General features: G+C 45.7%; 1 protein-coding gene across 1 annotated transcript in view; it reads right to left on the bottom strand.

Annotated features, from left to right (window-relative positions):
- Nucleotides 1–24,694, bottom strand: part of LOC115125068 (transcriptional regulator ATRX-like) — a 57,861-nt gene that overhangs the window by 29,764 nt on the left and 3,403 nt on the right. The window contains 7 exon segments of the mRNA XM_065018275.1: nucleotides 2,056–2,125; nucleotides 5,248–7,427; nucleotides 7,532–8,026; nucleotides 9,937–10,004; nucleotides 17,741–17,850; nucleotides 19,167–19,314; nucleotides 20,183–20,286. Of these exon segments, the coding sequence (XP_064874347.1) occupies nucleotides 2,056–2,125; nucleotides 5,248–7,427; nucleotides 7,532–8,026; nucleotides 9,937–10,004; nucleotides 17,741–17,850; nucleotides 19,167–19,314; nucleotides 20,183–20,245 (3,134 nt within the window). The 5' untranslated portion in view covers nucleotides 20,246–20,286.

Genomic DNA, 24,694 nt, shown 5'->3' with positions numbered 1-24,694 from the left:
TGCAGGGTGCAGGTTATTCTAACAGGGCTGTATACAGGGGGTGCCGGTACCGAGTCAATATACAGGGGGTGCCGGTACCGAGTCAATATGCAGGGTGCAGGTTATTCTAACAGGGCTATATACAGGGGGTGCCGGAACCGAGTCAATATGCAGGGTGCAGGTTATTCTAACAGGGCTGTATACAGGGGGTGCCGGTACCGAGTCAATATGCAGGGTGCAGGTTATTCTAACAGGGCTGTATACAGGGGGTGCCGGTACCGAGTCAATATGCAGGGTGCAGGTTATTCTAACAAGGCTGTATATCCGCAAGCTCATTAGCATAACGCAACGTTAACTATTCATGAAAATCGCAAATGAAATGAAAAAAATCTATTTGCTCTCAAGCTTAGCCTTTTGTTAACAACACTGTCATCTCAGATTTTCAAAAATATGCTTCTCAACCATTGCAAAACAAGCATTTGTGTAACACTATTGATAGCCTAGCATAGTATTATGCCCGACATTCAGCAAGCAACATTTTCACAAAAACCAGAAAAACATTCAAATAAAATAATTTACCTTTGAAGAACTTCAATGTTTTCAATGAGGAGACTCAGTTAGATTGCAAATGTTCAATTTATACAAAAAGATTATTTGTGTTGACAAATCGCTCCGTTTTCTCCATCACGTTTGGGTAAGAAAAAAAACGAAAATTAAGTCATTAAAACGTGAACTTTTTTCCAAATTAACTCCATAATATCGACAGAAACATGGCAAACCGATGTTTAGAATCAATCCTCAAGGTGTTTTTCACATATCTATCGACGATAAATCCATCGTGGCATTTTACTTTCTCTTCTGAAGAAATGGAACCCACATGGACCTAGAGATTACGCAATAATTTCGACACAGGACACCGGGCGGACCCCTGGTAAATGTAGTCTCTTATGGTCAATCTTCCAATGATATGCCTACAAATACGTCACAATGCTGCAGACATCTTGGACGAACGGCAGAGAGCTCAGGTTCATTCATGGCACATTCACAGCCATATAAGGAGACGATGGGAAACAGAGCCTCAAAAATGCTGCTCATTTCCTGTTTGAGGTTTCATCTTGGTTTCGCATGTAGTTCTGTGGCACTCACAGATAATATCTTTGCAGTTTTCTTTCCAAAGCTGCCAATTATATGCATAGTCGAGTATCTTTTCGTGACGAAATATTGCGCTTAAAACGGGCACGTTTTTTTAATCCAATAATGACATAGCGCCCCCATAGGTTGAAGAGGTTAAGGCTAAGCAGCAGCTCTATTTCCTTTTCCAACAGCCAGATCGATCGCCTTCAACTTGAAAGCTGCATCATATGCATTTCTCCGTGTCTTTGCCATGATGAGGGTGACAAAATTACTACCGTAATCAGAATGATGGGAAGTTTGAGCTCGATTTACGTCACATTATGTGACGGTGCTTAGTTTTTTGGCGGCGGCATGAATCTTGTGAAAGCGGGAAAACTCCATAAATTAGCCGCGTCATTGTATAAACCGCGAGGTTCAAAGTGTGGGAATAAAGTAGCGGCTTATAGTCCGGAAATTACGGTACAGTTTTGAATGTCCCGTTGGTAGGCTAGTCTTGAACGGAGCTCATCCAGTTTATTCTCCAGTGATTACACGTTGGCCAATAGGAAGGATGGTAGAGGCGGATTAACCACTCGCAGACGAATTCTCACAAGGCACCCAGATCTTCACCCCCTGTACCTCCATCTTTTCTTAACACGAATTATGAGGATTTGGGCCGTTCTCGGAAAAGCAGTATATCCTTTGCGTCGGACTCATTAAAAAGTCTTTGTCCAGTCGAGGAATGTAATCGCTCTTCTGATATCCAGAAGCTCTTTTCGATCATAAGAGAAATAAGTTACAATGTGAAAAAACACAACTGGTTAGGAGCCTGTAAAACAGCAGCCATCCCGTAAGTAAGTAAAGGAAATAAGAAAAAGGATTGAAGGACGTTCGTCAGCTGGTTGAGAAGCATGCAGTTCAGGACATATTTGGTTTGTCTTGAATGAAAATACTTTTAAATACCTGTTCTCAGGCTCATCATCATCGTCCTCCTCGTCGGCCATCTGAGAAGCGTCATGGTTACCTTCATCTCCTTCAGACACACAGAGAAGGGTCAGGGGTTAGAGACCGTGTTTTCCCATAAGAGACGGACGTCAGTTAATCAGCTACATTTTCCACTTCAGATAAACTAGGATACTTTTCATTTAAAAGTCGTAGTTTGCCAGTCTGTCAGACCGTCTCCTGCTATATAGAACAATATGCATCTGCTAGCCATCTATTGATAGAATAGTCCTGTCCGTCACAAAGCGAGAGATGAGACGTCCCGCCCCCGGGTACAATTTCTGCACACTGTGGTTGCAGTTTAATTTCCTTACAGAGCATGCTGGTGAATTAGAATGTAACGTAAATGGTCATGACGAGTGAAAATCCACTTGTTTTCTGGCACATTTATTTTCTTTATCCTGTTTCACATAGCCGCTAAACAGCCTCTCGCTAGGCCCGCCGCTAAACAGCCTCTCGCTAGGCCCGCCGCTAAACAGCCTCTCGCTAGGCCCGCCGCTAAACAGCCTCTCGCTAGGCCCGCCGCTAAACAGCCTCTCGCTAGGCCCGCCGCTAAACAGCCTCTCGCTAGGCCCGCCGCTAAACAGCCTCTCGCTAGGCCCGCCGCTAAACAGCCCCTCGCTAGGCCCGCCGCTAAACAGCCCCTCGCTAGGCCCGCCGCTAAACAGCCCCTCGCTAGGCCCGCCGCTAAACAGCCCCTCGCTAGGCCCGCCGCTAAACAGCCCCTCGCTAGGCCCGCCGCTAAACAGCCCTCGCAGGCCCGCCGCTAAACAGCCCCTCGCTAGCCCGCCGCTAAACAGCCCCTCGCTAGGCCCGCCGCTAAACAGCCCCTCGCTAGGCCCGCCGCTAAACAGCCCCTCGCTAGGCCCGCCGCTAAACAGCCCCTCGCTAGGCTCGCCGCTAAACAGCCCCTCGCTAGGCCCGCCGCTAAACAGCCCCTCGCTAGGCCCGCCGCTAAACAGCCCCTCGCTAGGCCCGCCGCTAAACAGCCCCTCGCTAGGCCCGCCGCTAAACAGCCCCTCGCTAGGCCCGCCGCTAAACAGCCCCTCGCTAGGCCCGCCGCTAAACAGCCCCTCGCTAGGCTCGCCGCTAAACAGCCCCTCGCTAGGCTCGCCGCTAAACAGCCTCTCGCTAGGCCCGCCGCTTAACAGGCTCTCGCTACCTCTCGCTAGATTCGCCGCTAAACAGCCTCTCGCTAGATTCACCATAAACAGCCTCTCGCTAGGCTCGCCGCTAAACAGCCTCTCACTAGGCTCGCCGCTAAACAGCCTCTCGCTAGGCTCGCCGCTAAACAGCCTCTCGCTAGGCTCGCCGCTAAACAGCCTCTCGCTAGGCTCGCCGCTAAACAGCCTCTCACTAGATTCACCATAAACAGCCTCTCGCTAGGCTCGCCGCTAAACAGCCTCTAACTAGATTCATCATAAACAGCCTCTAACTAGATTCACCATAAACAGCCTCTAGCTAGATTCTCCATAAACAGCCTCTCGCTAGGCTCGCCGCTAAACAGCCTCTAACTAGATTCATCATAAACAGCCTCTAACTAGATTCACCATAAACAGCCTCTAGCTAGATTCACCATAAACAGCCTCTAACTAGATTCATCATAAACAGCCTCTAGCTAGATTCATCATAAACAGCCTCTAGCTAGATTCACCATAAACAGCCTCTAACTAGATTCTCCATAAACAGCCTCCTGTACCATTGAATTTGAGGCCAACACCACCCAAACATTTGAATGGATCAGGTTTTTCCCAGATATCTCCTGATGAGGTTCATTGTTGTGGACTTAAAACATCCAATTTGTTGTTTTTCTATTTTTAAAAGCGTGATTTAAAAAAACAGAAACCTGGAAAATAAAATGGAATCAGACAAAATAAAAAACACATTTTACTATCATCACATGAATTAGGAAAAATCAGAATGATAACACTGAAAATGATGAAACCTTAATTGTTTTATTTTTTATGATGTGGGCTACTTAATTCATTTCTAATTTAATACATTGTTCATTAAACTAACAGTTAGGGAACATTAGGGAAGCCATAGAAAAATGAATCTGGTTGATATCCCTTTCACTGCTCAATAGGGACGCAGAGGTTTCTAAATAAGAGTCACTTCCTGATTGGATTTTTCAGGAGGCTTTCGCCTGCAATATCAGTTCAGTTCTGTTATTCTCACAGACAATATTTTTATAGTTTTGGAAACTTTAGAGTATTTCCTATCCTAATCTGTCAATCATATTCTATTATCTGGTCCTGAAAAATTGCCCGTTTACTTTGGGAACGTTATTTTTCCAAAACTGAAAATAGTGCCCCCTAGTTTCAAGAGGTTAAACAGTAACCAGAAAACGGACACCAGAAAACGGAATTTGGGAAATAACTAAATGGAATCCGACAAAAATAAAAAATAAACATTTTATAGGGTCCAAACTAATGATCATTTCAAATTAATTAATTATTTTTATGATGTGGGCAACTTTTACTACAAGATATGAATTAAAGACACTTAAACTCAAGAGAAGGTTTAATTGAGTCTAATTTAGAAAATAATCCTGATCATATAGGCCCAGATCATATTCAAAACAACTAACAATAAACTGAATTCATTTAAATTATAGTCTTTCTTTACCAGAGCTCTCTATCTCTGTTCCTGGAGAGCTACAGGCCTGTAGGTTTTCACTCAAACCCGAATCAAGCGCAACTGACTAATAATGAACTGGTTGATAATCTGAATCCTGTTCGAGTTACAACCTACAGGAGGGTATCTCTCCAGGAATCAAGGTTGGAGAGCCCTGTTCTGCACAAAACCACAACTAATGTTTCCAATCTGGGAGGTAAACTCGATAAGGTATGAAATCATTTCACTGTCTATTTCGGATGGAATCTTCAGAAATAAACTCTTTGGCCAAAAAATGTCAAACCCTGGGGGTCAAACCTCAGACCCCGGGGGTCAAGCCTCACACCCCGGGGGGTCAAGCCTCAGACCCCGGGGGCGCCTGGCTGGCTACTCTATGTACTTGTGGAAAACACTGCAGAGGTCAGGTGTTAAATCAGTAGAGTTTAGGTCGAGTTGTATGGACAACACAGTGTACCGTCTGCCTTGTAGAAACAGAGAGCTCAATATACCGCTTCCAGAAACAACAGCTCTACTCACCTGAGGACTGGTGGAAGGTTCCCCTCCCTGCTACCACCGTCTCCTCCACGATGGGTTTAATCTTCTGCTGGTCTCCACTCTCCTCTCCAGACCCTCCTCCCTCCTCGTCATCAGACGATGAATCTTGCTGCTTGGCTCCTCTACTTCTGGCTTTGCGTTTCAGTTCGTATGACCGCCTCCGATCTCCGCCCTTGTTCTCCTTCTCCTCTCTTTCCTTCTTCACACGGCTGCTCCTCCGTTTCCCCGTCGCCAGTTTGCTGAGTCCCTTCATCTCCAGGTCCGAGTCGGAGGAGCCGTCCGAGCCCTTCTTCTTGGATGTCTTTTTGGCAGAAGCTGAGGACTTCTTTTTCTTCTTCTTCTTCGCGTCTTCGTCTGAGTCGGACTCTGAGTTGTCTGAATCGTCAGCTTTCAGTTTGCGTTTGGCCGCCAGCTTCTTGTCAGTCTTCACCTTGTCATTCTCCTCCTCCTCTCCATCTTTCTTGCTGAGTTTGAACAGGCACCTTTTGAAGCTCCTGTTGCCCTGGTTACCATCGGCGTCCTGCTGCGGATCCTCGTCCGAGCTGTGTTCTGCCGCTGCAGTCTGGAGCAGGATGTCCAGAACCTCGTCAGAGTCAGGGTCAGCGGTCACCTTGGATGAGGCATTGCTCTGCTGCACCTCCTCCTCACGTTCCTTCTCCGAGCTGCCTTTGGCTCTACTCTTCAGCCTGCTGGGACTCTTGCCCTCTGAGTCACTGTTCTCCGGAGAGGATTCGGCCATCTTGTTCTTCCCGTCCGGTGACTTCCTGAGGGGTGTGGTCTTTGTGCGGCTGGATCGGCGGCTGTCCTCCTCAGAGCCCCCACCTTCCTCCACCTCCTCCTTACTCTTCTCCTCAGAGCCCCCACCTTCCTCCACCTCCTCCTTACTCTTCTCCTCAGAGCCCCCACCTTCCTCCTCCTTACTCCTCTCCTCAGAGCCCCCACCTTCCTCCACCTCCTCCTTACTCTTCTCCTCAGAGCCCCCACCTTCCTCCTTACTCTTCTCCTCAGAGCCCCCACCTTCCTCCACCTCCTCCTTACTCTTCTCCTCAGAGCCCCCACATTCCTCCACCTCCTCCTTACTCTTCTCCTCAGAGCCCCCACCTTCCTCCACCTCCTCCTTACTCTTCTCCTCAGAGCCCCCACCTTCCTCCTCCTTACTCTTCTCCTCAGAGCCCCCAACTTCCTCCACCTCCTCCTTACTCTTCTCCTCAGAGCCCCCACCTTCCTCCACCTCCTCCTTACTCTTCTCCTCAGAGCCCCCAACTTCCTCCACCTCCTCCTTACTCTTCTCCTCAGAGCCCCCACCTTCCTCCACCTCCTCCTTACTCTTCTCCTTGCCTCCATCCTTACTCCTCTCCTCAGAGCCCCCACCTTCCTCCACCTCCTCCTTACTCTTCTCCTTGCCTCCATCCTTACTCTTCTCCTTGCCTCCATCCTTACTCTTCTCCTTGCCTCCATCCTTACTCTTCTCCTTGCCTCCATCCTTACTCTTCTCCTTGCCTCCATCCTTACTCTTCTCCTTCTCCTTCCCTCCATCCTTGCTCATAGACCTGGTGGTGCGTGTGGTAACCACTGGAACGGGCGTCAGCTTCACGATCAGGTTCTTCACCTTGGGCATGGCTTTCTCCTTATGGGTTTTAAGTGACTTCCTGTTTGAGTCGGCGGCGGGGCTCTCGGATTGGCTAGCAGCGGTGGTTTCCATGGCGTCGTTGCTGGGCTTTAACGCTGCGGAGTCCGCCAGACTCTCTACCATTTGGAAGAGCTCGTCAGGGACGGCCGGACCGACGGACACAATGTCTTTATCCCGGTCACCCTCCTCCTCCTCTTCTTCTTCATCCTCCTCCACTGCTGTCTGGTCTTTGGCCTGGCTGTCTGTCTCTGTGTCCGAGTGGTCCTGAGGTGCGGGGGCGGGGCTCCCCTCCATCTCTGCGTCCTCTGACAAGCCCCCATCCTCCTCTAGCTCCTCCCCATCCTCAGTGTCGGCCATTTTATCCTCTTCTGCCTCCTGTCCATCCTCAACCATGTTGTCAATCTGATCGTGGCCATCATGGGTGTTGGAAACAGCATCCCCGTTCTGCATCCCCTGGTCCTGGGAAGTGAACCGTGACTCCAAGTCCTCCTCTAGGGCAGCATGGGCCTTCTTCATATCAGCCAGAACAGACCTAGAGAGCGATAGATGGATGAATGGATAGATTAGGCAAAAGAACAGAATTGGGTTGCCTCACTTACTTTGTAGCAGTCATAATATTAACATGTGTTAGGATACCTGAAGGCCTTGAGGTGTCTGGTCCCGCTGCCACCTCCTCCTGCTCCCTGCTCCTCCTCAGCCTGCTGGATGAAGGTGCTGTTGAGCCCTGTGGTCGTCTCAATCAGCTTCTTGGTCCTCTTCACCAGCTCCTTGAGGACCTTCAGGGTCTTAAAGGAGAAGGTGAGGGTCCCTGACCCGTCTGAATGTTCCTTACCGTTCACCACAGCTTTACCATGGTGGTGGTGACCTTTACCCTTACTGTGCCCTTTCACCTCCTTCCTCTCTTTCTTGCATCCCGTGCGCCAGAAGCTCTCCAGCTTGGTCAAGATGTTGGCGCAGTTGGAGGCGATGTCTGAGAGAGGCTGAGGGCTGCAGATATAGCAGGACCATTTACTGTCGTCATCGGTGATCATGGACAGCTCCTTGCGCCCCAGGTTACGCAGGACACACTTCTTACAGAAGGCGTTGTGGCAGTAGTCACAGCAGATCAGGTTGCCACCTTCAGCACACCACCTTGGGGCGTAGTTAAGATAGCGAGGAAAGTCAACTTCAAAACGTGACGTATCTTAATTGGGATTTGCAGCTGTTGTTGGGAAGCAATGAATCATTCTAAAAAATGACAAAAATAGTGCACTATATAGGGAATAGGGTGGCAGTTGGGACGTAGCCCTTGGCGTGGACTAAAATAGGTGCCGGGACTCTTCGAAAGTAGGTACTCATAATCGAGAGCCAATATTGTACAAGAGGTGGCAATACTCAAGCAGTAGAACAGGGACCTTACGGCAGCTAGAACAATGGCGACCGTTTGAGGAGACCTGCCTGCACTGTTCGTCCATGTTTCTGTGAGGGGACCTACCTGCACTGTTCGTCCATGTTTCTGTGAGGGGACCTGTCTGCACTGTTCGTCCATGTTTCTGTGTTCTGTGAGGGGACCTACCTGCACTGTTCGTCCATGTTTCTGTGAGGGGACCTGTCTGCACTGTTCGTCCATGTTTCTGTGTTCTGTGAGGGGACCTACCTGCACTGTTCGTCCATGTTTCTGTGTTCTGTGAGGGGACCTACCTGCACTGTTCGTCCATGTTTCTGTGAGGGGACCTACCTGCACTGTTCGTCCATGTTTCTGTGAGGGGACCTACCTGCACTGTTCGTCCATGTTTCTGTGAGGGGACCTGTCTGCACTGTTCGTCCATGTTTCTGTGTTCTGTGAGGGGACCTGCCTGCACTGTTCGTCCATGTTTCTGTGAGGGGACCTACCTGCACTGTTCGTCCATGTTTCTGTGTTCTGTGAGGGGACCTGTCTGCACTGTTCGTCCATGTTTCTGTGAGGGGACCTGCCTGCACTGCTCGTCCATGTTTCTGTGAGGGGACCTGTCTGCACTGTTCGTCCATGTTTCTGTGTTCTGTGAGGGGACCTGCCTGCACTGTTCGTCCATGTTTCTGTGAGGGGACCTGCCTGCACTGTTCGTCCATGTTTCTGTGAGGGGACCTGCCTGCACTGTTCGTCCATGTTTCTGTGTTCTGTGAGGGGACCTACCTGCACTGTTCGTCCATGTTTCTGTGTTCTGTGAGGGGACCTACCTGCACTGTTCGTCCATGTTTCTGTGAGGGGACCTGTCTGCACTGTTCGTCCATGTTTCTGTGTTCTGTGAGGGGACCTGCCTGCACTGTTCGTCCATGTTTCTGTGAGGGGACCTACCTGCACTGTTCGTCCATGTTTCTGTGTTCTGTGAGGGGACCTGTCTGCACTGTTCGTCCATGTTTCTGTGAGGGGACCTGTCTGCACTGTTCGTCCATGTTTCTGTGAGGGGACCTGCCTGCACTGCTCGTCCATGTTTCTGTGAGGGGACCTGCCTGCACTGTTCGTCCATGTTTCTGTGAGGGGACCTGCCTGCACTGTTCGTCCATGTTTCTGTGAGGGGACCTGCCTGCACTGTTTGTCCATGTTTCTGTGAGGGGACCTACCTGCACTGTTCGTCCATGTTTCTGTGAGGGGACCTGTCTGCACTGTTCGTCCATGTTTCTGTGTTCTGTGAGGGGACCTGCCTGCACTGTTCGTCCATGTTTCTGTGTTCTGTGAGGGGAACTACCTGCACTGTTCGTCCATGTTTCTGTGTTCTGTGAGGGGAACTACCTGCACTGTTCGTCCATGTTTCTGTGTTCTGTGAGGGGACCTACCTGCACTGTTCGTCCATGTTTCTGTGTTCTGTGAGGGGAACTACCTGCACTGTTCGTCCATGTTTGTGTTCTGTGAGGGGACCTACCTGCACTGTTCGTCCATGTTTCTGTGTTCTGTGAGGGGACCTACCTGCACTGTTCGTCCATGTTTCTGTGAGGGGACCTGCCTGCACTGTTCGTCCATGTTTCTGTGTTCTGTGAGGGGACCTACCTGCACTGTTCGTCCATGTTTCTGTGAGGGGACCTACCTGCACTGTTCGTCCATGCCGTCCTCGTCTTTACTGATGTCATCGCTGGTGTAATACTTATAACACGACTAGAGGAAGAGGAAACAACAGTGATGCACAGATATTACGTTTTTGGCTGATACCGATATTGTCCTTGTCAAAATAAAGCAATACCGATAACCGATAAAGTTTTAGCAGCCTTTGAAGCATTTTAGTACAGTTAAATAGTTTGGATGCAGTCTAAGGCACTGCATCTCAGTGCAAGAGGCGTCACTACAGTCCCTGGTTTGAATCCAGGCTGTATCACATCCGGCTGTGATTGGGAGTCCCATAGGGCGGCGCACAATTGGCCCTGGCGTCATCCAGGTTTGGCCCGGTGTAGGTCGTCTTTGCAAATAATAATTAGTTCTTAACTGACTTGCCTAGTTAAATAAAGGTTACACACACAAACAAAATATACACTATTTGACGTGTTAAATAAGCTTGTTGACCAATCAGGACCTGAATATGAATCTCGGCGTTATCTAATAATTTAACATGTTCATAAAGATATGTAGTTATTGATTATTATTTAATACGTGGTTATTGATTATTATTTAATACGTGGTTATTGATTATTATTTAATATGTGGTTATTGATTATTGATCATTATTTAATACGTGGTTATTGATCATTATTTAATACGTGGTTATTGATCATTATTTAATACGTGGTTATTGATTATTATTTAATACGTGGTTATTGATTATTATTTAATACGTGGTTATTGATTATTATTTAATACGTGGTTATTGATTATTATTTAATACGTGGTTATTGATTATTATTTAATACGTGGTTATTGATTATTATTTAATACGTGGTTATTGATCATTATTTAATACGTGGTTATTGATTATTGATTATTATTTAATACGTGGTTATTGATTATTGATCATTATTTAATACGTGGTTATTGATTATTATTTAATACGTGGTTATTGATTATTGATTATTATTTAATATGTGGTTATTGATTATTATTTAATACGTGGTTATTGATCATTATTTAATACGTGGTTATTGATTATTATTTAATACGTGGTTATTGATCATTATTTAATACGTGGTTATTGATCATTATTTAATACGTGGTTATTGATTATTATTTAATACTAACATCAAGGCGGTGGCCCGTTCCTGTAGGTTCATGCTCTACAACATCCGCAGAGTACGACCCTGCCTCACACAGGAAGCGGCGCAGGTCCTAATCCAGGCACTTGTCATCTCCCGTCTGGATTACTGCAACTCGCTGTTGGCTGGGCTCCCTGCCTGTGCCATTAAACCCCTACAACTCATCCAGAACGCCGCAGCCCGTCTGGTGTTCAACCTTCCCAAGTTCTCTCACGTCACCCCGCTCCTCCGCTCCCTCCACTGGCTTCCAGTTGAAGCTCGCATCCGCTACAAGACCATGGTGCTTGCCTACGGAGCTGTGAGGGGAACGGCACCTCAGTACCTCCAGGCTCTGATCAGGCCCTACACCCAAACAAGGGCACTGCGTTCATCCACCTCTGGCCTGCTCGCCTCCCTACCACTGAGGAAGTACAGTTCCCGCTCAGCCCAGTCAAAACTGTTCGCTGCTCTGGCCCCCCAATGGTGGAACAAACTCCCTCACGACGCCAGGACAGCGGAGTCAATCACCACCTTCCGGAGACACCTGAAACCACACCTCTTTAAGGAATACCTAGGATAGGATAAAGTAATCCTTCTCCCCCTCCCCCCTTAAAAGACCTAGATGCACTATTATAAAGTGGCTGTTCCACTGGATGTCATAAGGTGAAAGCACCAATTTGTAAGTCGCTCTGGATAAGAGCGTCTGCTAAATGACTTAAATGTAAATGTAAATGTAATACGTGGTTATTGATTATTATTTAATACGTGGTTATTGATCATTATTTAATACGTGGTTATTGATTATTATTTAATACGTGGTTATTGATTATTATTTAATACGTGGTTATTGATTATTATTTAATACGTGGTTATTGATCATTATTTAATACGTGGTTATTGATCATTATTTAATACGTGGTTATTGATTATTATTTAATATGTGGTTATTGATTATTATTTAATACGTGGTTATTGATTATTATTTAATACGTGGTTATTGATTATTGATTATTATTTAATATGTGGTTATTGATTATTATTTAATATGTAGTTATTGATTATTGATTATTATTTAATACGTGGTTATTGATTATTATTTAATACGTGGTTATTGATTATTATTTAATACGTGGTTATTGATTATTATTTAATACGTGGTTATTGGTTATTGATTATTATTTAATACGTGGTTATTGATTATTATTTAATACGTGGTTATTGATTATTATTTAATACGTGGTTATTGGTTATTGATTATTATTTAATACGTGGTTATTGATTATTATTTAATACGTGGTTATTGGTTATTGATTATTATTTAATACGTGGTTATTGATTATTATTTAATATGTGGTTATTGATTATTGATTATTATTTAATACGTGGTTATTGATTATTATTTAATATGTGGTTATTGATTATTGATTATTATTTAATACGTGGTTATTGATTATTATTTAATACGTGGTTATTGATTATTATTTAATACGTGGTTATTGATTATCACTCGTGTGTCACAACGATTCATCGATACGTACTGTATGCTATGATGCTGGTAAAGTTGTCTCTTGCACCTACAGTGATGGTCATAAAGAAAGCTAGCTAGCTGATGGAGGCAAACAACGTTCTAGGTATAAAATAACCCAAATGTATTTAGATGGTGGTCTGACTATATAACTAGGTGACTATATAGCTAGGTGACTATATAGCTAGGTGACTATATAAACAGGTGACTATATAGACAGGTGACTATATAGCTTGGTGACTATATAAACAGGTGACTATATAGCTAGGTGACTATATAGACAGGTGACTATATAGCTAGGTGACTATATAGCTAGGTGACTATATAGCTAGGTGACTATATAGACAGGTGACTATATAGCTTGGTGACTATATAAACAGGTGACTATATAGCTAGGTGACTATATAGACAGGTGACTATATAGACAGGTGACTATATAGACAGGTGCCTATATAGACAGGTGACTATATAAACAGGTGACTATATAGACAGGTGACTATATAAACAGGTGACTATATAGACAGGTGACTATATAAACAGGTGACTATATAGACAGGTGACTATATAGCTAGGTGACTATATAGCTAGGTGACTATATAGCTAGGTGACTATATAAACAGGTGACTATATAACTAGTTGACTATATAGACAGGTGACTATATAAACAGGTGACTATATAGACAGGTGACTATATAGACAGGTGACTATATAGCTAGGTGACTATATAGCTAGGTGACTATATAGCTAGGTGACTATATAGCTAGGTGACTATATAAGCAGGTGACTATATAGCTTGGTGACTATATAGCTTGGTGACTATATAGCTTGGTGACTATATAGCTAGGTGACTATATAGCTAGGTGACTATATAGCTAGGTGACTATATAAGCTAGGTGACTATATAGCTAGGTGACTATATAGCTAGGTGACTATATTGATAGGTGACTATATAGCTTGGTGACTATATAACTAGGTGACTATATTGATAGGTGACTATATAGACAGGTGACTATATAGCTAGGTGACTATATAGCTAGGTGTCATCTAAAATAACCCTAATTTATGAGACAGTTCTTATTTGATTAATGGTGGTTTGGACCCATCTATGTGAAGCTAGCCACAATAAAGATTAGCCACAAGTGGAATTTGCGGTTAGCCTTCAAAATAAGAGTATGGCATAATTCTACTATTTGTATTCATTTGCATCACTGTCATTTACATACTTTTATTGCGAAGTCAAAACACAAATCCCACTATTTTGCATAATCCTTATTGGGGCTAGCTTCACAACACATAACCCAGACTAGCAGAGCCTCGCTAGCTGGCTGTTTATAACGTTATATCTTTCCACGAACTGAAATTCAATTTCAATAGGCGAACAACAATACCTAAATCATTGGTAAGAATAATGAAAATGACTGCAGTTCCTACTGGTCATTGTTGTCAGGCTGGTTGTATTGGTGCTAGCTAGGTACCAAGCTAAAGCTAGCTAGGCACCAAGCTAAAGCTAGCTAGGCACCAAGCTAAAGCTAGCTAGGCACCAAGCTAAATCTAGCTAGGTACTAAGCTAAAGCTAGCTAGGCACCAAGCTAAAGCTAGCTACCAAGCTAAAGCTAGCTAGGTACTAAGCTAAAGCTAGCTAGGTACCAAGCTAAAGCTAGCTAGGCACCAAGCTAAAGCTAGCTAGGCACCAAGCTAAAGCTAGCTAGGTACCAAGCTAAAGCTAGCTAGGTACCAAGCTAAAGCTAGCTAGGTACCAAGCTAAAGCTAGCTAGGTACCAAGCTAAAGCTAGCTAGGCACCAAGCTAAAGCTAGCTAGGTACCAAGCTAAAGCTAGCTAGGTACCAAGCTAAAGCTAGCTAGGTACCAAGCTAAAGCTAGCTAGGTACCAAGCTAAAGCTAGCTACCCCAGAAGTTGTGGTTGAACAAATAATGCTTTATTACCAGCGTGGTGTTGTAAACACATCGTTCGTGGCCGGTGTTTACAGAGTGTTCGCAGACTTCTTAGTACAGCTTTGACAGAGCTACTGGATCTTTTTAGTACAGCTTTGACAGAGCTACTGGATCTTTTTAGTACAGCTTTGACAGAGCTACTGGATCTTTTTAGTACAGCTTTGACAGAGCTACTGGATCTTTTTAGTACAGCTTTGACAGAGCTACTGGATCTTTTTAGTACAGCTTTGACAGAGCTACTGGATCTTTTTAGTACAGCTTTGACAGAGCTACTGGATCTTTTTAGTACAGCTTTGACAGAGCTACTGGATCTTTTTAGTACAGCTTTGACAGAGCTACTGGATCTTTTTAGTACAGCTTTGACAGAGCTACTGGATCTTTTAGTACAGCTTTGACAGAGCTACTGGATCTTTTAGTACAGCTTTGACAGAGCTACTGGATCTTTTAGTACAGCTTTGACAGAGCTACTGGATCTTTTTAGTACAGCTTTGACAGAGCTACTGGATCTTTTAGTACAGCTTTGACAGAGCTACTGGATCTTTTAGTACAGCTTTGACAGAGCTACTGGATCTTTTAGTACAGCTTTGACAGAGCTACTGGATCTTTTAGTACAGCTTTGACAGAGCTACTGGATCTTTTAGTACAGCTTTGACAGAGCTACTGGATCTTTTTAGTACAGCTTTGACAGAGCTACTGGATCTTTTTAGTACAGCTTTGACAGAGCTACTGGATCTTTTTAGTACAGCTTTGACAGAGCTACTGGATCTTTTTAGTACAGCTTTGACAGAGCTACTGGATCTTTTTTGACACGCAAAGACCCAAACGGCGTTCCATAGTATGTGACGCTATTAATGTGTAACTCCGGTAGAGCAACATCTGAAAAAATAGCGCACTTGGTAGTGTGTACCGGTGACGAAGAGTCAGCGAAAGACAACACCAACCACGACAGAGAACGGTTGATTGTCAAGGGCAATGAATTCCATTATCTTGGCTTGAATGGATTTCGCCTTTGAGTTGTTAGTCTTTCAAATGAGGGTTCAACATGTTGACGGCTTGATCCACACAGCAGACATTGTGGGCTAGTTCAGGAATGCTGTGTTGAACGTATAGAACATTTTACATGGCGTCATTACGTCCTCTACCTACGTTATATAGGTACGCACCACCGTCCTCTACCTACGTTATATAGGTACGCACCGTCCTCTACCTACGTTATATAGGTACGCACCGTCCTCTACCTACGTTATATAGGTACGCGCCGTCCTCTACCTACGTTATATAGGTACGCACCGTCCTCTACCTACGTTATATAGGTACGCACCACCGTCCTCTACCTACGTTATATAGGTACGCACCACCGTCCTCTACCTGCGTTATATAGGTACGCGCCGTCCTCTACCTACGTTATATAGGTACGCACCGTCCTCTAGGTACGCACCACCGTCCTCTACCTGCGTTATATAGGTACGCGCCGTCCTCTACCTACGTTATATAGGTACGCACCGTCCTCTACCTACGTTATATAGGTACGCACCACCGTCCTCTACCTGCGTTATATAGGTACGCACCACCGTCCTCTACCTGCGTTATATAGGTACGCACCACCGTCCTCTACCTGCGTTATATAGGTACGCACCACCGTCCTCTACCTGCGTTATATAGGTATGCACCGTCCTCTACCTACGTTATATAGGTACGCACCGCCCTCTAGGTACGCACCGTCCTCTAGGTACATTATATAGGTACGCGCCGTCCTCTAGGTACGCACCGTCCTCTACCTACGTTATATAGGTACGCACCGTCCTCTAGGTACGCACCGTCCTCTAGGTACGTTATATAGGTACTCACCGTCCTCTACGTTATATAGGTACGCACCGTCCTCTACGTTATATAGGTACGCACCGTCCTCTACGTTATATAGGTACCACCGTCCTCTACGTTATATAGGTACGCACTTCAGCTTTGACATCGGTTCAGCACATCGGCGTTAAACTAGACATCGGTTAGCTAATATCGGTCGATTCCGATGTGTTCAACGATATATCGTAAATTGAACCAGAACAATGCATGATGCACTGTTGTAGTAAATGAACACCGGTCTCATAAACAATCTCTCAAGAACAAGCCCACGTGTTAGTGAGTAGCCAGGGGCTTGGTGTGAGGGGGAGGGGCTTGGTGTGAGTAACCAGGGGCTTGGTGTGAGTAACCAGGGGCTTGGTGTGAGTGGCAGGGGCTTGGTGTGATAGGCCAGGGGCTTGGTGTGAGGGGAGGGGCTTGGTGTGATAGGCCAGGGGCTTGGTGTGAGGGGGAGGGGCTTGGTGTGATAGGCCAGGGGCTTGGTGTCAGGGGCTTGGTGTGATAGGCCAGGGGCTTGGTGTGAGTGGCAGGGGCTTGGTGTGAGTGGCAGGGGCTTGGTGTGAGGGGGAGGGGCTTGATGTGATAGGCCAGGGGCTTGGTGTGATAGGCCAGGGGCTTGGTGTGATAGGCCAGGGGCTTGGTGTGAGTGGCCAGGGGCTTGGTGTGAGTGGCCAGGGGCTTGGTGTGAGTGGCCAGGGGCTTGGTGTGAGTGGCCAGGGGCTTGGTGTGAGTGGCCAGGGGCTTGGTGTGAGTGGCCAGGGGCTTGGTGTGAGTGGGGAGGGGCTTGGTGTGAGTGGCCAGGGGCTTGGTGTGAGGGCCAGGGGCTTGGTGTGAGGGGAGGGGCTTGGTGTGAGGGGAGGGGCTTGGTGTGAGTAGCCAGGGGCTTGGTGTGAGGGGGAGGGGCTTGGTGTGAGTGGCAGGGGCTTGGTGTGAGTGGCAGGGGGAGGGGCTTGGTGTGAGTGGCAGGGGCTTAGTGTGAGTGTGTAAACAGAGGAGGAAACGAAGTGAGAGGTTTCACTCTCGCCCAAATCTGTTCAAAATCATCCCAATGTGTTTCTAATGGCGTATTTTGGTCCTAAGCTTGACAGACAGACAGAGAGGGAGAGAGACAGACAGAGACAATCATGCCACAATCACAGACTAGAGAGGAAAGGGTATGTGAGAAAGACAGACAGATGGAGAGACAGAATTTGATAGAGAGACAGACAGACAGATGGAGAGACAGAATTTGATAGAGACAGACAGAATTTGATAGAGAGACAGATAGATGTAGAGCCCGATAGGACACAAATAGACAGATGGAAGATAGACAGAGAGGGTGTTGCAGGTGTATCTACCTTGCAGAGGAGCACATGGAGCATCGGGTGTTCAAACACTGAGTGGCGCTGGAAGTGGTTGACCTGCTGTCCACAGGCGGTGCAGTCTATCCTCTCCTGCAAAGTGGTATCTGGATATAAACAGAGGAAGACCGAGAGACCAACAGGTTTAGTTTACATCCAATATCAATCCCAAACTGAATGATTTCATTAAACTGGCAGCGGGTCTGGATATTAGGCTGAAGGAAGACACATTCCTGGTCAAAACCTTTTATTAAACGTTGGGAGGATTCAAACCGTTTATCTGACTATTCCCTATATAGTGCACTACTTTAGACCAGAGCCCTATTCCCTATATAGTGCACTACTTTAGACCAGAGCCCTATATAGTGCACTACTTTAGACCAGAGCCCTATATAGTGCACTACTTTAGACCAGAGCCCTATATAGTGCACTACTTTAGACCAGAGCCCTATGGCTCCCTATATAATGCACTACTATAGACCAGAGCCCTATTCCCTATATAGTGCACTACTTTAGACCAGGGCCCTATTCCCTATATAGTGCACTACTTTAGACCAGGACTCATAACTCTCAACAAGTGCTCTTTCACCACCACATAAACCTTGAATATGAACTCAAAACATTTTTAAAAACATATATGAACAACAGTATCATCTACCTTGAACATCAACTCAGAATAGACCAGCAACAGTATTATCTACCTTGAACATCAACTCAGAATAGACCAACAGTATCATCCACCTTGAACATCAACTCAGAATAGACCAACAGTATCATCTACCTTGAACATCAACTCAGAATAGACCAACAGTATTATCTACCTTGAACATCAACTCAGAATAGACCAGCAACAGTATTATCTACCTTGAACATCAACTCAGAATAGACCAGCAACAGTATTATCTACCTTGAACATCAACTCAGAATAGACCAGCAACAGTATTATCTACCTTGAGCATCAACTCAGAATAGACCAGCAACAGTATTATCTACCTTGAACATCAACTCAGAATAGACCAGCAACAGTATTATCTACCTTGAACATCAACTCAGAATAGACCAGAAACAGTATTATCTACCTTGAACATCAACTCAGAATAGACCAGCAACAGTATTATCTACCTTGAGCATCAACTCAGAATAGACCAGCAACAGTATTATCTACCTTGAGCATCAACTCAGAATAGACCAGCAACAGTATTATCTACCTTGAACATCAACTCAGAATAGACCAGCAACAGTATTATCTACCTTGAACATCAACTCAGAATAGACCAGCAACAGTATTATCTACCTTGAACATCAACTCAGAATAGACCAGCAACAGTATTATCCACAAAGTGTAGAAATGCACCTTCTGGCTCCACAATGATATGAAGAGGCATTAAAACACGTGCTGGCCCCAGGTCGTGGAAGACCTTACCATCTGAGGGGTTGTCAGAGGCGCCATCTTCCTGTCCACTCTCGTCCGAGGTGTCAGACTCATTCCCTCCGGTGTGCTTGGCTGTAACAGCAGGCTTCCTCTTGGTGTGAGAAGAGGAGGGTCTCTCAGTCTCTGCTGAGCTCCCAGGCTGAGGAGTAAACAAGAGTCAACATGAGTCTAATGAAAAACCTCAGAATAGACCCTGAGTGATCGTCCTGTTATCTGCTACAGAAGCTACAGTCCAGCTGTGTCCCAAATGGCACCCTATCTAGTGCACTACGTTCAACCAGCTCTGGTAAGACATTCATGAAGTTCACAGGTGGATACATCTGAAAAGGTGAGCAGGTAAATAGACAATCTGATGTTGACCTACCTCCTCCTCCTCCTCCATCTGGTCTGTAATCTGATGTTGACCTTCCTCCTCCTCCTCCATCTGGTCTGTAATCTGATGTTGACCTACCTCCTCCACCTCCTCCTCCTCCATCTGGTCTGTAATCTGATGTTGACCTACCTCCTCCTCCTCTTCCTCATCCTCCATCCTCCATCTGGTCTGTAATCTGATGACCTACCTCCTCCTCCTCCATCTGGTCTGTAATCTGATGTTGACCTACCTCCTCCTCCTCCATCTGGTCTGTATTGGGAAGTTGACCTACTTCCTCCTCCTCCATCTGGTCTGTAATGGGAAGTTGACCTACCTCCTCCTCTTCCTCCTCCTCCATCTGGTCTGTAATGGGAAGTTGACCTACCTCCTCCTCCATCTGGTCTGTAATAGGAAGTTGACCTACCTCCACCTCCTCCATCTGGTCTGTAATCTGATGTTGACCTACCTCCTCCTCCTCCATCTGGTCTGTAATGGGAAGTTGACCTACCTCCTCCTCCATCTGGTCTGTAATGGGAAGTTGACCTACCTCCTCCTCCTCCTCCTCATCTTCCTCCTCCTCCATCTGGTCTGTAATCTGATGTTGACCTACCTCCTCCTCCTCCTCCATCTGGTCTGTAATGGGAAGTTGACCTACCTCCACCTCCTCCTCCTCCTCCATCTGGTCTGTAATGGGAAGTTGACCTACTTCCCGCTCCATCATTTGGTCTGTAGATTCAGCTGAGGTTCTACTCATTTAACCTGCCAACAACAAGAAATCCCACTATTAGGTCGGAAATTAGACCATTTAAAAGGACGGGGGAGATGAAGAGCGGACTAAATTACCAGGTTAGAGGCTCTTTCCTTTTTGTAAGTAAAAGCAAAACAGCCTGATCTTAATCAAGATCTAGGGCTTTGTCCCAAATGACACCCTGTTCCCTATGGCCCTGGACAAATGTAGTGCACTATTTAGGGAATAGGGTGCGAATTCAGATGCAACACTAGATATAATGTTGGCTGTTAGAAACTAAGTTCACTAACAGCAAGGCTAGAATCTAAATTATAACTACTGTTAACTGTTGAGTACAGTACTCAACAAGCAGCCCAGCAGCACCAATGGAGCAGCCCAGCAGCACTAATGGAGCAGCCCAGCAGCACTAATGGAGCAGCACTAATGGAGCAGCCCAGCAGCACTAATGGAGCAGCACTAATGGAGCAGCCCAGCAGCACTAATGGAGCAGCCCAGCAGCACTAATGGAGCAGCACTAATGGAGCAGCCCAGCAGCACTAATGGAGCAGCCCAGCAGCACCAATGGAGCAGCCCAGCAGCACTAATGGAGCAGCCCAGCAGCACTAATGGAGCAGCACTAATGGAGCAGCCCAGCAGCACCAATGGAGCAGCCCAGCAGCACCAATGGAGCAGCCCAGCAGCACTAATGGAGCAGCCCAGCAGCACTAATGGAGCAGCCCATCAGCACCAATGGAGCAGCCCAGCAGCACCAATGGAGCAGCCCAGCAGCACTAATGGAGCAGCACTAATGGAGCAGCCCAGCAGCACTAATGGAGCAGCCCAGCAGCACCAATGGAGCAGCCCAGCAGCACTAATGGAGCAGCCCAGCAGCACTAATGGAGCAGCACTAATGGAGCAGCCCAGCAGCACTAATGGAGCAGCACTAATGGAGCAGCCCAGCAGCACTAATGGAGCAGCCCAGCAGCACTAATGGAGCAGCACTAATGGAGCAGCCCAGCAGCACTAATGGAGCAGCCCAGCAGCACCAATGGAGCAGCCCAGCAGCACTAATGGAGCAGCCCAGCAGCACTAATGGAGCAGCACTAATGGAGCAGCCCAGCAGCACCAATGGAGCAGCCCAGCAGCACCAATGGAGCAGCCCAGCAGCACTAATGGAGCAGCCCAGCAGCACTAATGGAGCAGCCCATCAGCACCAATGGAGCAGCCCAGCAGCACCAATGGAGCAGCCCAGCAGCACTAATGGAGCAGCACTAATGGAGCAGCCCAGCAGCACTAATGGAGCAGCCCAGCAGCACCAATGGAGCAGCCCAGCAGCACTAATGGAGCAGCACTAATGGAGCAGCCCAGCAGCACTAATGGAGCAGCACCAATGGAGCAGCCCAGCAGCACTAATGGAGCAGCCCAGCAGCACTAATGGAGCAGCACTATTGGAGCAGCCCAGCAGCACTAATGGAGCAGCCCAGCAGCACTAATGGAGCAGCCCAGCAGCACTAATGGAGCAGCCCAGCAGCACTAATGGAGCAGCACTAATGGAGCAGCCCAGCAGCACTAATGGAGCAGCCCAGCAGCACTAATGGAGCAGCCTAGCAGCACTAATGGAGCAGCCCAGCAGCACTAATGGAGCAGCACTAATGGAGCAGCCCAGCAGCACTAATGGGAGTTTGAGTGGAACTTTGGCTCTATTACACGGGACCTAAATAAACCAGATTAGCTAGGCCTACTGTTTCAACAAAAATCGGGCTTCCGCCATTGTTTCTATAGTGTGAACATGTGAAATTAGCAACCATGGGCAGTAACTAGATAGTTAAAATCAGATGTTATTTGTCACATGCTTTCGTGAACAACAGGTGTAGACTAACAGTGAAATGCTTCATCAACAACAGGTGTAGAGTAACAGTGAAATGCTTCATCAACAACAGGTGTAGACTAACAGTGAAATGCTTCATCAACAACAGGTGTAGACTAACAGTGAAATGCTTCATCAACAACAGGTGTAGACTAACAGTGAAATGCTTCCTAAACAACAGGTGAAGACTAACAGTGAAATGCTTCATCAACAACAGGTGTAGAAGCATTTTGCTACACTCGCATTAACATCTGCTAACCATGTGTATGTGACAAATAAATTTGATTTGATTTAGACTAACAGTGACATGCTGGCTGACGGCCCTTCCCAACAATGAAGAGAAAGAAAAGAGAAATAATAGAAAAGGGAAAAAAACATAATAAAAGTAATAATAAATACACAATGAGTAACCTGACTATATACACAGGATACCAGTACTGAGTCAATGAGTAACCTGACTATATACACAGGATACCAGTACTGAGTCAATGAGTAACCTGACTATATACACAGAGTACCAGTACTGAGTCAATGAGTAACCTGACTATATACACAGGATACCAGTACTGAGTCAATGAGTAACCTGACTATATACACAGAGTACCAGTACTGAGTCAATGAGTAACCTGACTATATACACAGGATACCAGTACTGAGTCAATGACTAACCTGACTATATACACAGAGTACCAGTACTGAGTCAATGAGTAACCTGACTATATACACAGGATACCAGTACTGAGTCAATGAGTAACCTGACTATATACACAGAGTACCAGTACTGAGTCAATGACTAACCTGACTATATACACAGGATACCAGTACTGAGTCAATGACTAACCTGACTATATACACAGGATACCAGTACTGAGTCAATGACTAACCTGACTATATACACAGAGTACCAGTACTGAGTCAATGAGTAACCTGACTATATACACAGAGTACCAGTACTGAGTCAATGAGTAACCTGACTATATACACAGAGTACCAGTACTGAGTCAATGAGTAACCTGACTATATACACAGAGTACCAGTACTGAATCAATGAGTAACCTGACTATATACACAGAGTACCAGTACTGAGTCAATGAGTAACCTGACTATATACACAGAGTACCCTGACTATATACACAGAGTACCAGTACTGAGTCAATGAGTAACCTGACTATATACACAGGATACCAGTACTGAGTCAATGAGTAACCTGACTATATACACAGGATACCAGTACTGAGTCAATGAGTAACCTGACTATATACACAGAGTACCAGTACTGAGTCAATGACTAACCTGACTATATACACAGGATACCAGTACTGAGTCAATGACTAACCTGACTATATACACAGGATACCAGTACTGAGTCAATGACTAACCTGACTATATACACAGAGTACCAGTACTGAGTCAATGAGTAACCTGACTATATACACAGAGTACCAGTACTGAGTCAATGAGTAACCTGACTATATACACAGTACTGAGTCAATGAGTAACCTGACTATATACACAGAGTAATACTGAGTCAATGAGTAACCTGACTGAGTCAATATATACTATATACACAGAGTACCAGTACTGAGTCAATGAGTAACCTGACTATATACACAGAGTACCAGTACTGAGTCAATGAGTAACCTGACTATATACACAGAGTACCCTGACTATATACACAGAGTACCAGTACTGAGTCAATGAGTAACCTGACTATATACACAGAGTACCAGTACTGAGTCAATGAGTAACCTGACTATATACACAGAGTACCAGTACTGAATCAATGAGTAACCTGACTATATACACAGAGTACCAGTACTGAGTCAATGAGTAACCTGACTATATACACAGAGTACCAGTACTGAGTCAATGAGTAACCTGACCCTGACTATATACACAGAGTACCAGTACTGAGTCAATGAGTAACCTGACTATATACACAGAGTACCAGTACTGAGTCAATGAGTAACCTGACTATATACACAGAACCAGTACTGAGTCTATAATACTACATACACAGGGTACCAGTACTGAGTCAATGAGTAACCTGACTATATACACAGAGTACCAGTACTGAGTCAATGAGTAACCTGACTATATACACAGAGTACCAGTACTGAGTCAATGAGTAACCTGACTATATACACAGAGTACCTGAGTAACCTGACTATATACAGAGTACAGAGTAACCTGACTATATACACAGAGTACCAGTACTGAGTCAATGAGTAACCTGACTATATACACAGAGTACCAGTACTGAGTCAATGAGTAACCTGACTATATACACAGAGTACCAGTACTGAGTCAATGAGTAACCTGACTATATACACAGAGTACTAGTCAATGAGTAACCTGACTATATACACAGAGTACCAGTACTGAGTCAATGAGTAACCTGACTATATACACAGAGTATACTGAGTCAATGAGTAACCTGACTATATACACAGTACTGAGTCAATGAGTAACCTGACTATATACACAGAGTACCAGTACTGAGTCAATGAGTAACCTGACTATATACACAGAGTACCAGTACTGAGTCAATGAGTAACCTGACTATATACACA

The sequence above is a fragment of the Oncorhynchus nerka genome, linkage group LG5 (genome assembly GCF_034236695.1).
Source record: "Oncorhynchus nerka isolate Pitt River linkage group LG5, Oner_Uvic_2.0, whole genome shotgun sequence".
Classification (NCBI taxonomy): domain Eukaryota; kingdom Metazoa; phylum Chordata; class Actinopteri; order Salmoniformes; family Salmonidae; genus Oncorhynchus; species Oncorhynchus nerka.
The sequence above is the reverse complement of the archived record's forward strand: the minus strand, read 5'-3'. Positions and strand labels throughout refer to the sequence as shown.